The 14,068-nt window shown below is 37.5% G+C and overlaps 1 protein-coding gene across 1 annotated transcript in view; it reads right to left on the minus strand.

Annotated features, from left to right (window-relative positions):
* Nucleotides 1-254: 254 nt before the first annotated feature.
* The window catches only part of LOC124301098 (uncharacterized), a 48,581-nt gene continuing 34,767 nt past the window's right edge, over nt 255-14,068 (minus strand). The window contains exons 3-5 of the mRNA XM_046755792.1: nt 6,112-6,197; nt 4,970-5,094; nt 255-4,196 (exon numbers count right to left, since the gene is read on the minus strand). Of these exons, the coding sequence (XP_046611748.1) occupies nt 3,633-4,196; nt 4,970-5,094; nt 6,112-6,197 (775 nt within the window). The 3' untranslated portion in view covers nt 255-3,632. The remainder of the gene's footprint in view (nt 4,197-4,969; nt 5,095-6,111; nt 6,198-14,068) is intronic.

The raw sequence follows: 14,068 nt of genomic DNA on the forward strand, positions 1-14,068 counted from the left end.
AAGAATTTAAATTGGACAAGATTTATTACGGGTAAAATAAAAATTTGAATTGAACAAGTGACGTTTCTCGCGTGACTCAGCAACGTCTCTACGGATTAGTCGGAATATTTACAGTTGAATGTAAACGAGTAGGGTGCCCTCAGCTTTTACCTGAAGTACATCTGCTGAGGATTTTATTATTTTATTTATACTTCGCAAATTTCTTCTTATTTTCAACTCCATACTTTTTCTCCTCTTAGTTATAGCACGTGATAAAATTTCAGAATAATTTATTTTCTCTTAACTACATTATACAGCTGAGTATACATACACAAATTCAACTTGTATTTCATTTATATTATATGTATTTTGTATATATAGTACAGAAAGCTAAAACACTTTTGTACCGTACATTAATGTGTGTATGGACCCAATAATTTATTTCTTCATTCTTTATTTGTTTTCCTTCCTTACTATATAATATATAAATTCTACATACATGTATAAATATATAGGTAGATCAATTATAACTACACTACTTACAGAATGGCAAAACGTATACGTCCTATATTAATGATTTCTACTATTATTATTTTTATTACTGTTATAAGTATTTTTATTACGGTTGTTTGTTACTATTTGTTATAATCGTATAATTTACATATTTTCATTTTTGTTTTGTTTTTCGTTTTTACCCTGCCCAGTTCACTACTATAAATAGACGAAAATATAGCAAAAAATGGGAACCAAAATATCCTTTGCAGAAAATTATTATTTAAATCGGACTTCGTTAAGCCTAAGGCACTTAAACTCATATTTACACTTTCGTTACACAATTTGAAAACTGATATAATGACGCAGTTTCGTCTCTTTGCTTCTAAATGCGTTCTGCAGGGTTAGCAAAGAGTTGAAAACAATCTTAAAAAGTTAAACAATAAAACAAGCGACTCCGTCATTTCGACAAAGGAAATAAAAGTCTCCCGCGAAACAAATTTCGCAATTCATTTCAATCACGGAAATGATCGGTATCGCCTGTAGTTTTGTTACTACGATTCTCGCTCTCGTATAATCATTGAGTGGTAATCATTACTTATATTGAAATGCTAACATCATTGCAGAGAAACTGCCGTATTCGATCACTTTTATCGAGGAAAACGGTAATCGTAGTACCCTCAAAGTGTTTTTTTATACAGCAGGCAACGTTTAATTCATGAATGGAGCACATTAAAAAGTCTTTTTTTATACATAAAAAAAGAGATAAAAATTCTAATGCCCCCAATAACCTTCCGTTCGATTTTGACGCTCATTTTACGGCTTGTATTTGAACGTTTGTGTCGAACAAAACTTTAGGTCAAACTTGTATTACTAAGGCACTGACTGTTTTTCCCACATTTAATTGTGGGTCTCTCGATATATCGTCTGCACGCCGACAACGTGCGAGCAAATAATTCAATTCGCGTTTTTAGGTTTTCGATAATTTTTTTTTTTTTGATTCGTGGCAATGATCGTTTGTATTTATATTTCTATTTACGATTGTCTTAAATATGTATATATCTACAATAATGGCATTCAAGTAACGTGTAACAAAAATAGACACGCGATAGATCGCAAGACACGGCTCAAGTTCCTAAATCTATGTATACTATACTACAAATACTAAAGTACGCAAGTAATATGGTTATATATACACTTTAATACGTGCATGAGAGACGTTTAGAAGACACTGGCGTTTCTCTTGCGGGAATTTTTTGATAACGTACGCAGTGTGGCTGCACCAATTCATTCAACGCTTTCGAAGTATAATTAGGTGAAAGTCTGAATCCGTAATACGCCGCGACTACTGTTCATTGATGCAGTCAAAGTAGAAACGATTTTCCTAAGACTGGCAGGACTTGACATTCTTCATCGAAATCTCTCGAAATCCAGGAAGAACATTCAACAACGATAGATGCAATTAGATATACAATTTATTATGTTGCGAGCATTTTATTTGAGCTTTATTAATTCTCTAGTAACTCCAGGGAGGTGCAAAGATATAAAGTTGAAAAATAAACGCAAGTTATGAAAATGACTACCAAATGATCATTGCAAGCTTTCAGCATGTTGAGAATTTTCTGAATTTGTTGATATTTTACATAGGGATATTCCATTTCAATTCCAATTAAATCGATGATCCAAAAACCATTCGAAACTGAGTTTCACGGTATTTCACAAGTTCAACGGGTTTTCAAATTTTCTGAACACTCCGATATAACACTCATAAATCACAAATTAACATCAAGAACGGTGTATTGATATTACAAATACAGAAATTCACTGAGGGTATCTACTGGAATTTAGAGAAAAAAATATTTTACCGTTCGAAAAATGTAACAATTCTAGATTTTTTCATAAAATGAAAAATTCCCCGATAGTTACAAGTTTTTCAGATTCTACCAGATTCCATGAAATACCCCGTAACCACAGTACAATTCCTTGGTCTTAAGAGGTTCAACTGTATCATGGTTTAATAGCTCGCAGGCAAACAACTTAGCCGAAATGTACTTGCAGCGTGTCTAAAATAGAATTCCTCGTGAGAGACACCCGCACAGATAATAGTAGATTGTACACTAAGGAGGCAAAGTAGGTCTTTTTACGCTGAGCGTAAGTTTGCAATATGAATCGTATGCGAACGCGTTCGCAAGCCGAAGACGTATATTCCAAATACGCAAGTTGAAAAAGACTTTGCCTCCATGGTGCCTACGATACTTTATGTAACAAGAGTGTGGTTTGCAAGTTCTTTTCTTTAACGGAGTACAATAAAGAGCACTTTTAAGTACTAGTACGTGAAAGTGCACTTTTACGTGCTGCAAAGCTTTGTCTTGTACTGTAGCTAAAACGATTACTTTACGCTCGGAACGCAGACAAAGAACGATGCGTAAGCCATACCAGTGTTACATAAAAATAATTGATCGATTCAACTAGACGAATGAGTAAACTGTCATTTCGTTCATCTTTCACTCTTGCTTTCAAATGGTTTTGTACATTGAAAAATAATAATTAATCAACCTATATTCACTCGGAAAACGCTATACCAAAACGCGACTCTTACGATAGCCACTCGTCAAGGTTAATCAGCTCTCTTCCGTAGTAATATTATAAATGCTGCCAAAAAACTGTATCAGTGAAATAAATCAGTTAAGATTTTCGTTCTAAATTATATAAAAAAAAAAAATGTTTATTGTTTACCAATAAAAATTCGGTTGCATTAATTCTTCATTCACACTTCTTGCACATTTAGGTAGCAAATTTTCCATTTCCAAAAACTACAATTTTCACCACTCAGTTAGAGTTAACAAACTAGCATCGTGTAAGATTTCAATATAGACTCGTAATCAATTTTGCGAAATTCTTTGTCTTTGTTTCGATTAAAATTCGTTGTATAAAATTTTCCCTCGGTATTGAGTAGAACAAAAAAATTTCTAACGGTAACCATTGCGCTGCACGAACAAAAAAAAAGAAAAAAAAGTATCTCGAAATGGCATTTACCGAGTTCTCAACGACCGAATCAATCAATTACGTATTATCGTTTCCGTACGCCGTTCTCAGACAAAAACGAGAAAAAAAAACAAAAAAAAACCTTGTCAAATTTCAAGGCGCGTTCGATTTCGTTACTACACGAGAGTCGACAGCTCGTGAGGACTGTTCGTGTTCGCCGCGCTGCTGAGGTCAAGGGTCGCGGTAGGAAGACCGGGGCTGACACTACCGCTGACATCCCTCGCCAGAACGTGCGACCTGTTGTGTTTGTGGCTCGGACTTGGTGGCGAGAGGTTCCCGGGGGTCGGGGGCGTGGCTATGTTCCTGTGGGAGCCGGCGACGATCTGTTGAAGGTGACTCTGCGCCCCCGCGGGCGTAACCGAGGCATGGTGATGGTTATGGGGGTGATAGGGATGACCTCGGCTCCCGTGTGTGCCGGGCAGCGTGGCCGTCGAGTGAGTCTGCGGGATTGCGACCGTTTTCTGGCCCCCTCGGCTCCCCGAACTCAAAGCCGACTGGTTCAAAGTCCCCCTTTGACTGTGATGCTGACTCTGTCCCTGATGCTGATGATGCTTCTGGTGATGCTGGTGATGCTGATGTTGCTGCTGTAGCTGTTGCTGCTGCTGGATTTGTTGCCTCTGCAGCTGTGCAGCCGCCTCACACTGTTCGCGGGCCAACGCTTTGATCGCGTTCGTCTTCTCCTGCGAGAAGAATAAATATTATTGCTGGGAGGATGTTGTTATTGATTTTTATTTTCTTCTATCTGTTTTCATGGCTTTCACCTTTTCATTGAGTTTATATTATAGGTTACGGTTTACACTTCTGTAATGTTTAATCGGGATTAATGATTAACCGTCAATGGCGCCATAGACGCCGTAGTACGCGATATGTAAACAGACTGTATACATACCGAGAGGAAATGGTGAAACAGGCGGATTGAACGTTTTACCGCGCATGCGCGAGCTTTTTCGGACAAAATCTCGTCTTTTCACGCGGCCTGCCTAATCGAGCTACAGCTGCCAAACGAAGATCGTATAAGCGATGAGAAATTTCTTGGGTTAAACTGATCTCAAATAGTTGATGTAGCGAATCAAGGAGGTTTGTTAGACCGCTTTTTAATTGAAAACGATACAATTTCAATTTGCCACTTGACGCGGAAGAGTTTGACATCTCAAGTTGGCTCCCCTGTCTTGCGGATGAAAATATTGCCACGGCGTGATCTCCCCGACCAATAGAGTTGAGTTATTTCACGCTTGCGCAGTCGTTCATTCGGCCTGTTAAGTTTCACCGTTTCCTCTTGGTATAGAGATATAATAGTTGGATCTATTAAGCGGGTCGTCGGCGGCGTCGTTTTGCGGATTAAACGCTGCCACGCTTCGGGATATATGATCTTTACCTTGGGTCAGAGGGAGGTGGGGGGTTATAGGGGAACTGATATATTGGTAAATTGGTGATAAATTATTGTAAGACTTACCCTCTGCCACACGAAGACGTTATGGACCATTGCACAGCCGCAGAATATTATACCAAGACCGATAAACACCGACGTTACTATCGCTGGTGTCGAATGAAACTGTACAAACGTATACAGTATCATACCTGCATGGGGAGAAGAAAAAGAATAGACGGTAATTGATCATTCGATGGTTACATATAACGGTTTTATATTTACGACATCATAATTAACCGATGGAAATACCTATACGGAATTCTTCTAGAATTAAAATTTAACTACGTGTTCTCTAAACACTTTAGTATGAATATTTGTTATTAATGGATATAGAGAAAAGTGAGCAAATTATAGAGGAAATGATATTGTACAGTTGCGAAGATGGAATTTTTCTCTCGGATTATACGTGCAATACCTTAAACCGAGGGATTAATAATTTTTAAAGTGGTTTCGACGATATGCTCGTAATACCCACGTACATTGAAAATCCTATTAAATTTTCCGAACGTTGGGAAATATTTGAAGTCTACCATAAAATCTTAGAAAACCTTATTAAAATCATGCCAACGCCGTGGAAATTTTACGAAATTTTGGCAAGTTTTCTGAAATCTAGATAAAATCTTTTGAATTCCTTGAAGTTTCGCGGAGATTTCCAAGTATATTTAATTCTTACATAGCGATCGGAGAGAAGTCCAAGAGATCTTGTGAAACTGTTTGCATAATTTGATTGATCAACAGTATGGTTAAACGAATCTAAAAGGGCAGCTTTTATCTAATAATCAATAAACCGGAATATTGGAAAATATAGGTGATGTTCCCGATTCTTCTTCAAATTAAATGAAAAACAAATAAAGAAAAGAAAGAAAAGCAAATGTACATATATCCCGTTTCTACTGCAGCAACCATGCTAACTAATTCCCATTCATTTTTCAGTCACGTTTACGTTTGAACACGCGTTACGCGTTACGCGTTCCGCGTCACGAATACAATATCGTCTTCACACCGCCATTCAACCAAGTGTAATTATTTATGCTGCGGGTCTTTATGTATGCCTGGATACCTATGACCCCATCAATTTACCAAATATACACACGGTGAAGATAGGAATTACCGCATCCAATTATACTGCGATTATGATAATATCTAATACATCGAACTTAACTTACCAGTCAAAAATACAGGTATACTGATAAAAAATCCTCCGACAGCGCAGACTCGGCTTATCGAGGACTTTTGCAGGTACTTATTCGTCCTGGAAAATAAAAAAAGAATAATACGCATCAGTTTTATACGCAATTACGAAAGTTAATCGGTGAAACGAAAAATCGGTACAAAAAATTTTCGATTGCTAGGAATTTGTAGACTATTTACTGAGGGAGTTAGTTCTTTATCCAGCACAGCAGCTACATAGATTTTTTTTTCTTCCTTATGGTTTTTATAAGCGAAAGAAATGAAATTATGGTTACCGACAGAAATGTTTCACTTTAATTTTTATACGGACATAATAAAATTAGTTTACATCGTGAGTATGAAATGTAAATGTAGGTGAAAAAAGTTTTTTCATTTTTTCATCACAATAAATCTGTCTGCTTGTCAGATGAAGAGCGAATGGCCCGTACCTGCCATCTGAATCACAAGTTAGAGGGAAAAAATCACGAATCCGTTTAAAAAATGTCGAGCAAATTGTACCGATGATGTTAAATAAGAGTAGAAAACCATCCCTACTAGGTACCACAACTTCAAATAACGCTCTAAAATCTATATAGTTGTACGATATCAATGACTTCGAAAAAGGTTTTACAATCCATAAATCTTTTCTAGTCGTTTGAAAAACGAAAAACTCTGTATATAATCAAAATTTCACTGGAGTTCCCCCTCAAGAACTTAAGACAAATTAATTGTGAAATGAATTATAAATTTACCAATACGAAAATCATTTTCTAGTACGATCGATCGAAAATCATCGGTATGGGAATCTGATCCAGACTCGCCTCGTCTGCCTACTTAAATTGCATTAAATACACCCGAAAAAACCTAGATACTAAAGAATTGCTGATAAATTATTAAAAAAATTTTGATTCTTTCTCGTAATTTTTCGTATCATGTACGAAGGGCCGAGGTAACTGTGCGCAGGTATCTCTCTATACGCACCTCGGTCGGTGCAACGACCACGCTGTTACTTAGCCGAGCGGCATCTCCGTTGCGTAACGCAAATGTAACCGTAAATGGGACAAGTGTAAGTCCATTCCTCTCTCGTTCAAGATCATATACGCCTGTATCGCGTGTATACGTATATATAGGAGACCTAACCCTACCCGAACACGTCTGCAGCCCGATGCGAGATCACATCTCGCAACTATGTTCCGGTAGGCTGCTTCGGCACATATACTGTTAAACGCGATTCAATACAGACGCCACGTTACGTTCGGCGAGATTCTTCCTGTCGGCGGTCTTGTGTAGTAAACGTATGTGCTTGTGAATTTTTTTTTATTATTTTTTTTTTTTATTTATTTATTTATTTTTTCACTTTCTTTCTTTTTATAATTCTTTTATACAGGTTATACTGCAGGTACTCGATTTAATGTGTACCTTAGACCCTGCCTTCGTTATTTATGCGGTGAGAGGCAGGTGTGTTCCCGATATTTCAGAGGTGAAGTCCACGCGAAGCAAAATTGTCGGAAGAAAGGGATTGAAAGAGTTGAAACAATCGAATTGTACTTGACAATTGAGAGGTTTTCAATCCCTAAGATATTCACCTCATTTGATTTACGTTTTTACGATAGTGGTAAATTTTACTCGGAAGTAAGTAAAAGGGTTTTTTCAATTATTTGAATAGTATTTATCGTTTGACGATATTTATTCTAGTTGTTAGTGAAAGAAATTTGACTCAAACAATGTTGTTAACTTAAACAACTGATTTATCTAATAAACTATTTTCATTTTTTACCACGATCGAGAAATGTAGTTCTAGGCAGAAAATGAAAATTAGTTTTCTAGCTATTACCGGAAAGTCTAGTATCCGTTAATATTCTTTCTCATTGCGATCACTGTTGCTATATTTTCTTGCAACTGTTGCGAAAATTTAATGCTTGTGCAACGACAAATTGACGGTTAAGCCCTTGTTTAATCAAAACAGTAGAGTAAACCTCAGAAACTGATTTTGCGTTGCAATTACCAAAAAAGAATCGACGATAGCGCAAAATGTTTACGCGTACCTCGTTTTTCGCAATTCCAACAATATTCAAACAGTTTTTTTCAACGATACATGTTTTACTGAATTTTTCTCAGTGTGCGTACTCGTGGTCGTTTATTTATTGTAAATAAGTACCCGCTTCGTTTTTCAGCGTAAGTTATACGAAGCATGTGATAATTCGGCTTCAAACGCATGCCGGTAGGTACGATGAAATATTTGAAAATAATTTTTCACAAAATTCACGTTACATCCCAATTTCAATTTGACCCTTCGGACCTGCCGGGCGTCCGGACCGCCCTGAAGGTGAACGAGAAGGAACCAGTCGGCCCTACTCAAGGGCCAGAAAGGTTAACGAAGGGCGAACCGCGGCACCGCAACACACCGTGATCGGCAGACTCGGGCGAAATTTTTTACTTTCCATGATAATTTACGCGAGCGAAAAATCCCTCGGTTCGCATGAAAGTACAGCTATTAAAGGTATGCGTTATAGTACGTATAATAATAAGTAAGTGGCGTAATAAAACCGTGCGTGAGCATCTCGAGAGAATTATTGTTGCAGCTTTAATGCAACGAGGTGTTTGTACACGCAATTAAGGGAGCTTCGTACCGTGGAAAAAATTGATGCGATGATCAGAAGGGGAATAAAAAAGTTTATTTTAAATTTTAGCGAAACAATACGATGGGTTATCAAATTTTTCTATAAATTTCATGCAAAACTTCAATTGCAATACAGTGACTTTCTATCAATGATATTATACTCAACGTAATTGCGAGTTTCGTGTTCCTTTTTCTTGTTTACTTTTACTCTGTGATTTTACAGTTAATTATTGCTGATAAATTCAGTGCTTCGAATTTTGTCAAGTAGGAATTGATATTTTTCAGTTATATCATCACAAGCGTTCAAGTATTTTGTTCAATCTATCGTAAGACGTCGATGAGGGACTGTCAATTATACGACAGTAAAAAGTAGTTGTAAAAATAATGCTTTTTCAATATTTACACTAATGCTATCGAAAAATCGACTATCTGTTAAAAAAATATCCATTCTGGAAAAAACAAATTGAATATAATGAATATTATGTATTGGAGTTTCAAATCCTGTACGACGAATTACACGTATTTCATTTCTCAAAAAATATTGTTATTCTCCCGTTATGAATTTGTTTAAAGTTCGTCAGATTCAAAGTTACAACGGCTTCACCTAATTTTACGGACATCAAATGGTTTCAAAAAATAACAAATATTCTCAAACATTTTTCGTAGTTTTAATAATTTGTCAGGATAGAAAGAGAATAAACAACTCGATAAATATTACCCGGTAAATCTTTTTCAAGATTTAAACAGACAATTTCAATGATTTCAATGAATATTTACATTTTGTAGTCATAAAATTCGAAGACACAGCAGATTTCGAACGAAGATCTTCGCTCGGGAGACAAAAATTGACGTTAATTATCGCCTTGGTATGTTACAGAATCTCCAACATGACCGTATATTTTCCTAAATTGCGACACCGCGTGTGAATTCTAAATCCCATAGATTAGATAAATGCCGTTTTGCGTTATAAAAAATACGCCCCGCGAAATCTTCAAGTGTATTTTATCATCACCGCACATATAGCGTGAAATTTCAAAATCATAATATACATAACCCCAAAATTTGTGAAAACTACGTGGATACATTAAAAGATAGACGTGCACTGTTTATAGCCCCCTTATTGTTAGTCAAACAGGTTACTACACGTATCTACGCCTACGTTATGCATACAAGACCTTCCGGAACTACTTATCTGTAAAAAAAAAAAAAAAAAAAAAAGTAGAGCGCCTTGTGCATGTTGGGGCTGTGTGTGCGATTATACAGAAGATGCAACGCCGATGTCACGATGTTGACATTATCAGGATGGGTTTCGGGGTGGGGGTGAAGAGGAGCCGTGGCGCCAACTCATCCTCGACCTCACCCGGGATCCCTTCTTTACCGGCAGAGCTTTGAGGTCCGTGCGTCGCGTGCCTCACGTGTCTCTTTGACGTAAGTAGATATAGATTACAATATACATGCCATACACTTTACACGCTCCGTTCCTCGAATCGGATTTAGAAAAAAATCCGTGAAATTAATATTGGTAGAATAATTGATATTTGTAATTGATTTGAACATCACGGATTAAAATGTGTTTTAAATTGAATTTGAGATTTTCTTAAAATCTGAACTGAAATTAATCGAGGATAATTTTCCGTAGTCAGACTTGTAATTGATTTGAAAGCGCTCGAAGCCGAGTAAATTCACGCTTGGTGTAAACTGGAATCACTGGAGTTTATCACAACGACGAGAGAAACTTTTGAATTCGGATAAGCGATTGGTAATTTATATCCCATTGATCTTACACAAGCGAAAAAGCTTAAAAGACTGGCCGATAATAGAATCAGCATTAAATTTTGAGATAGCTTGTCTGAGACTTCGTGAAAACGTTGTGCGTCAAAGTTAAAACACCCTTTCCAACGGTAAATCAGATAAGCTAATTGAATATATTACAACACACACGGCTAGGACTTAATTCCAGTAATCCAGTTTACACGCTCGACTTACTTTACATTCAGATAAGAAAAAGACGAGCTAAATAAATTGCTGCGAAAATGAAGTCACGAACTGACAAATTAATACCGAAACACAAGCGAGGCGCCGATCTATTCCTCAATTCTCTCACACCACGTGGCATTCCATAAAATTCCAAGCGGTAGATACCCCGTATATTAATGGCCCGATGAAACTCCCGACACGGCGAAACGTACTCTGTGTATAATACACCTGCAGACCACCAATCAACCAACCAACCAACCAACGAACCAACGGTTGTATTTCCTGTCCCGATGCGGAAAGAGGAGGCGATTAATCTGCAGCGAACTGACAGATCGACCTGCGAGAGCATATCGGCAAGATCTATGCGCGTTGGTTCGGCCTAGGATCTGAAGAGGAAGCGAGAAGGTTGAGGAGGGCCGAGGGGGAGGGGGAGGTGGGATGAAGGGTCGCCGACCTCGCAGGTACCTACGGTAGCAGCCCGCAGTGGCCGCGCATCCGTGGGAATATTTAATGGCAGTGTTATAAATGAACCTACCTCATTAAACCACCATATACGCGCCTTCGAGGTTCCATAACGCTTTGAGGTTATGTTCAATTTTTACCGCGCGTGTACAGCTGGTACCAGTGCAAAAACTTGATAATGGCTGAACGCAACAACGGTAATCGCATATAATGCGCAACAACCAAGTTTATATATTTTTCTTTAGGGGAGGAGCTCGATAACCGAATGCGCATGCGCCAAATCAACCGATTCAATTGGTAGATTCAAACGATTCGCGCAGGTATTCCTCTGCTTGCCAGGTTGACCAACTCGTCGTGAGACGGCTGTAAAAATTCGTAATTCGGAGTTACGTTGCATTGAGAATTTTAGGTAGTCGAAACGTGACTATCCGATCCACATTTAGGTCATTATAACATCGAAACGATTCCATGCGTATTGACAGTTCGCGTAGCGAAGCAAACCTGCAAGCGATGTTGGCCAGCCTGTCTAAACGGATGAAAATATTGGCGCACGCGCAATTGAGTGTTCAATTTCCTGAAACTGTCACGATATAGTGTGGTTGAACTCGGATAACTTTTTACGCATGCATTGGTGTGAAAACCACGTTAGCCGATATCTTATTTTCTCTTTCTATGAGTTCGAACATGCAAAAACAAAACACAACAAATTCTGAATTTCGAACAATAACATAAAGAAAAAAAAAATCATATCATGTAACGTGTTCGTGACAGAAAAAAATGGAAAGCAGACACCAATTCGGCATATTAAACTTTCATATTTGTAATCTTTTTTTCTTGAAGGAAGATTTCGTTGCACGCCTGCGTAATTAATTGACAAGAAAATACGGCAGGTGTTGAAGAAAAAAATCAAAATAAAAAGTTCCCAGTATATATAATACATGTAATGATTTATTTCAGAACGATTAGCCACACTTATAAAGGTGTAAAAAATACTAGCATAAACAAATTTGCTGTGATAATTGTAAGGATTAAGTATTCTGAAATATTGCTGCTTGTAAATAATAACATATTATATTCAAATAGTGAAAGGAAAGTAATCGAGAAGCCTATTATACAAAAGGACTACATTTTATAGTCGTTTTAAATATAGTAAAACCAGCTATAAATTTTGTTTTTTCCCAATAAACCGCGGATGATCGTGAATGCACATCCACAAACTCGCCGCGCGTCGGCAACCATAAGGACCCGATAATTAGCCGCGGCGAAGAAACAGTAAACAGGCTAAGGGTTTAACACGCGCGTGGATTTCAATGAATAACCAAGAGCGTAGCTGATTGCTGTGAACCGCGGTAGTTTCATCCTTACCAAGGAACGTAAGCATCGCTTGGATCTTATAAACTGTATAGAAACCACCGCGTATCAGCGAATGATCTTGGAACAACACCAAGTCGCTGAACGCGTGTCGCATCCCCGGGTCAAAAGGCTACGAGTCACCGTCATTTTTATCAACTTTGTTTACTCGTTAGTGAATCGCGGCACATTAGCCCAGAAAAAGGCATTTAATCAGCCTTATTGTTAGTTAAAGTTATAACCTTACTAACTGTTCGAACAAAGTTACATTTTTATTGTAGAACAATGAAGAATTATTCAAGATTTTAGGTAAACTTTAGTCGACGTTAAAAATTCAATTCAAATCGAGCGGCTTGAAAGATTTTGTTGTGACTTTATGCGACGCTTGTAATAAGATCGAAGACTTAAGTTCACTTCAGCCTAAGATTCAAAACTTTGATTTATTTTACTAGATTAAAAACTGCAGTCGGCCTCAATATAACTCAACACTTTAGCTTAACTTTAGGATGTTCAAAAACTTGGATTAATCCTAAAATTCAATTTGACCGTATATAAGTCGACCATTAACTTAGATTGAATCGTACATCTGACTGAAATCTTTAATTGTACTTCAGGTGACTGAAAATTTTCTTTGATGAAGAGACAGAGGATAGAAAGTTGGACCAAAACATGGCTTAAACTATACGACAAGTTTTTAGCTGACCAGAAAATAAACAAGTCGTGATTGGACGTGACAATACAGCGAAGCAGAAAACCTTACCGGTATAAGACACAAGTTATTATTCAGATCAGCGATGTTAGAAAGGTGACAACATTTACTTGGTGCATGGTAAGAGACCCTAAAAAATGGTACATGTACCAAGAAATTGGCACGTGTAACATCGTTGATTCAGACTGACAATGTGCTGATCGAAAGGTTTCCATTCGAGTCGGTATAACATCGGCTTCCAGCTCGATTCGATATCTACGATCGAATCTCGTCCAGAATTATTTCCTGTATTCGGCTCGAAACATTCCTTGAATTTGGGTGTGAAGGGTGAGGTAAAAGGGTGGTGGATTCCAGCCGGTCCGAAATATGTACCTTTGGATGTTCATAAATAACCATTCCAACCGATCGGCCATCCGATTGAAACACAAACCATCGTTCGTAGTACACCAACCTCCCTCTTGATCAAGTATTACGTAAACAATAAGGACACGTTATCTCCACGCTTATCATTGAGGGTATTACGATGCAGTACTGAGAGTTTTACCAATTGAGGGTACGATAGTAAATTTTTTTTACATCACATTTTGTACAGAGTACGATTCATGCGGTATACTGAATTCACTTCTTATCGTTAATCGTACATGATAATGAGTGAGAAATGTTTGGACCAAGCTCTTCGCAAACTGTCGAATTGAATGAATTTATATATATTCCGTTAGAATCGCAAGTTTTCGAGAAAACCAGTTTTGCTAAAAATTTACCCACGCTATGAGCGTGTTGTTCAACTAATTTGTAGATCGAAAAAAATGTACCGGTTTACATAATTATGACCAAT

This window comes from Neodiprion virginianus, chromosome 3 (genome assembly GCF_021901495.1).
Source record: "Neodiprion virginianus isolate iyNeoVirg1 chromosome 3, iyNeoVirg1.1, whole genome shotgun sequence".
Taxonomy (NCBI): domain Eukaryota; kingdom Metazoa; phylum Arthropoda; class Insecta; order Hymenoptera; family Diprionidae; genus Neodiprion; species Neodiprion virginianus.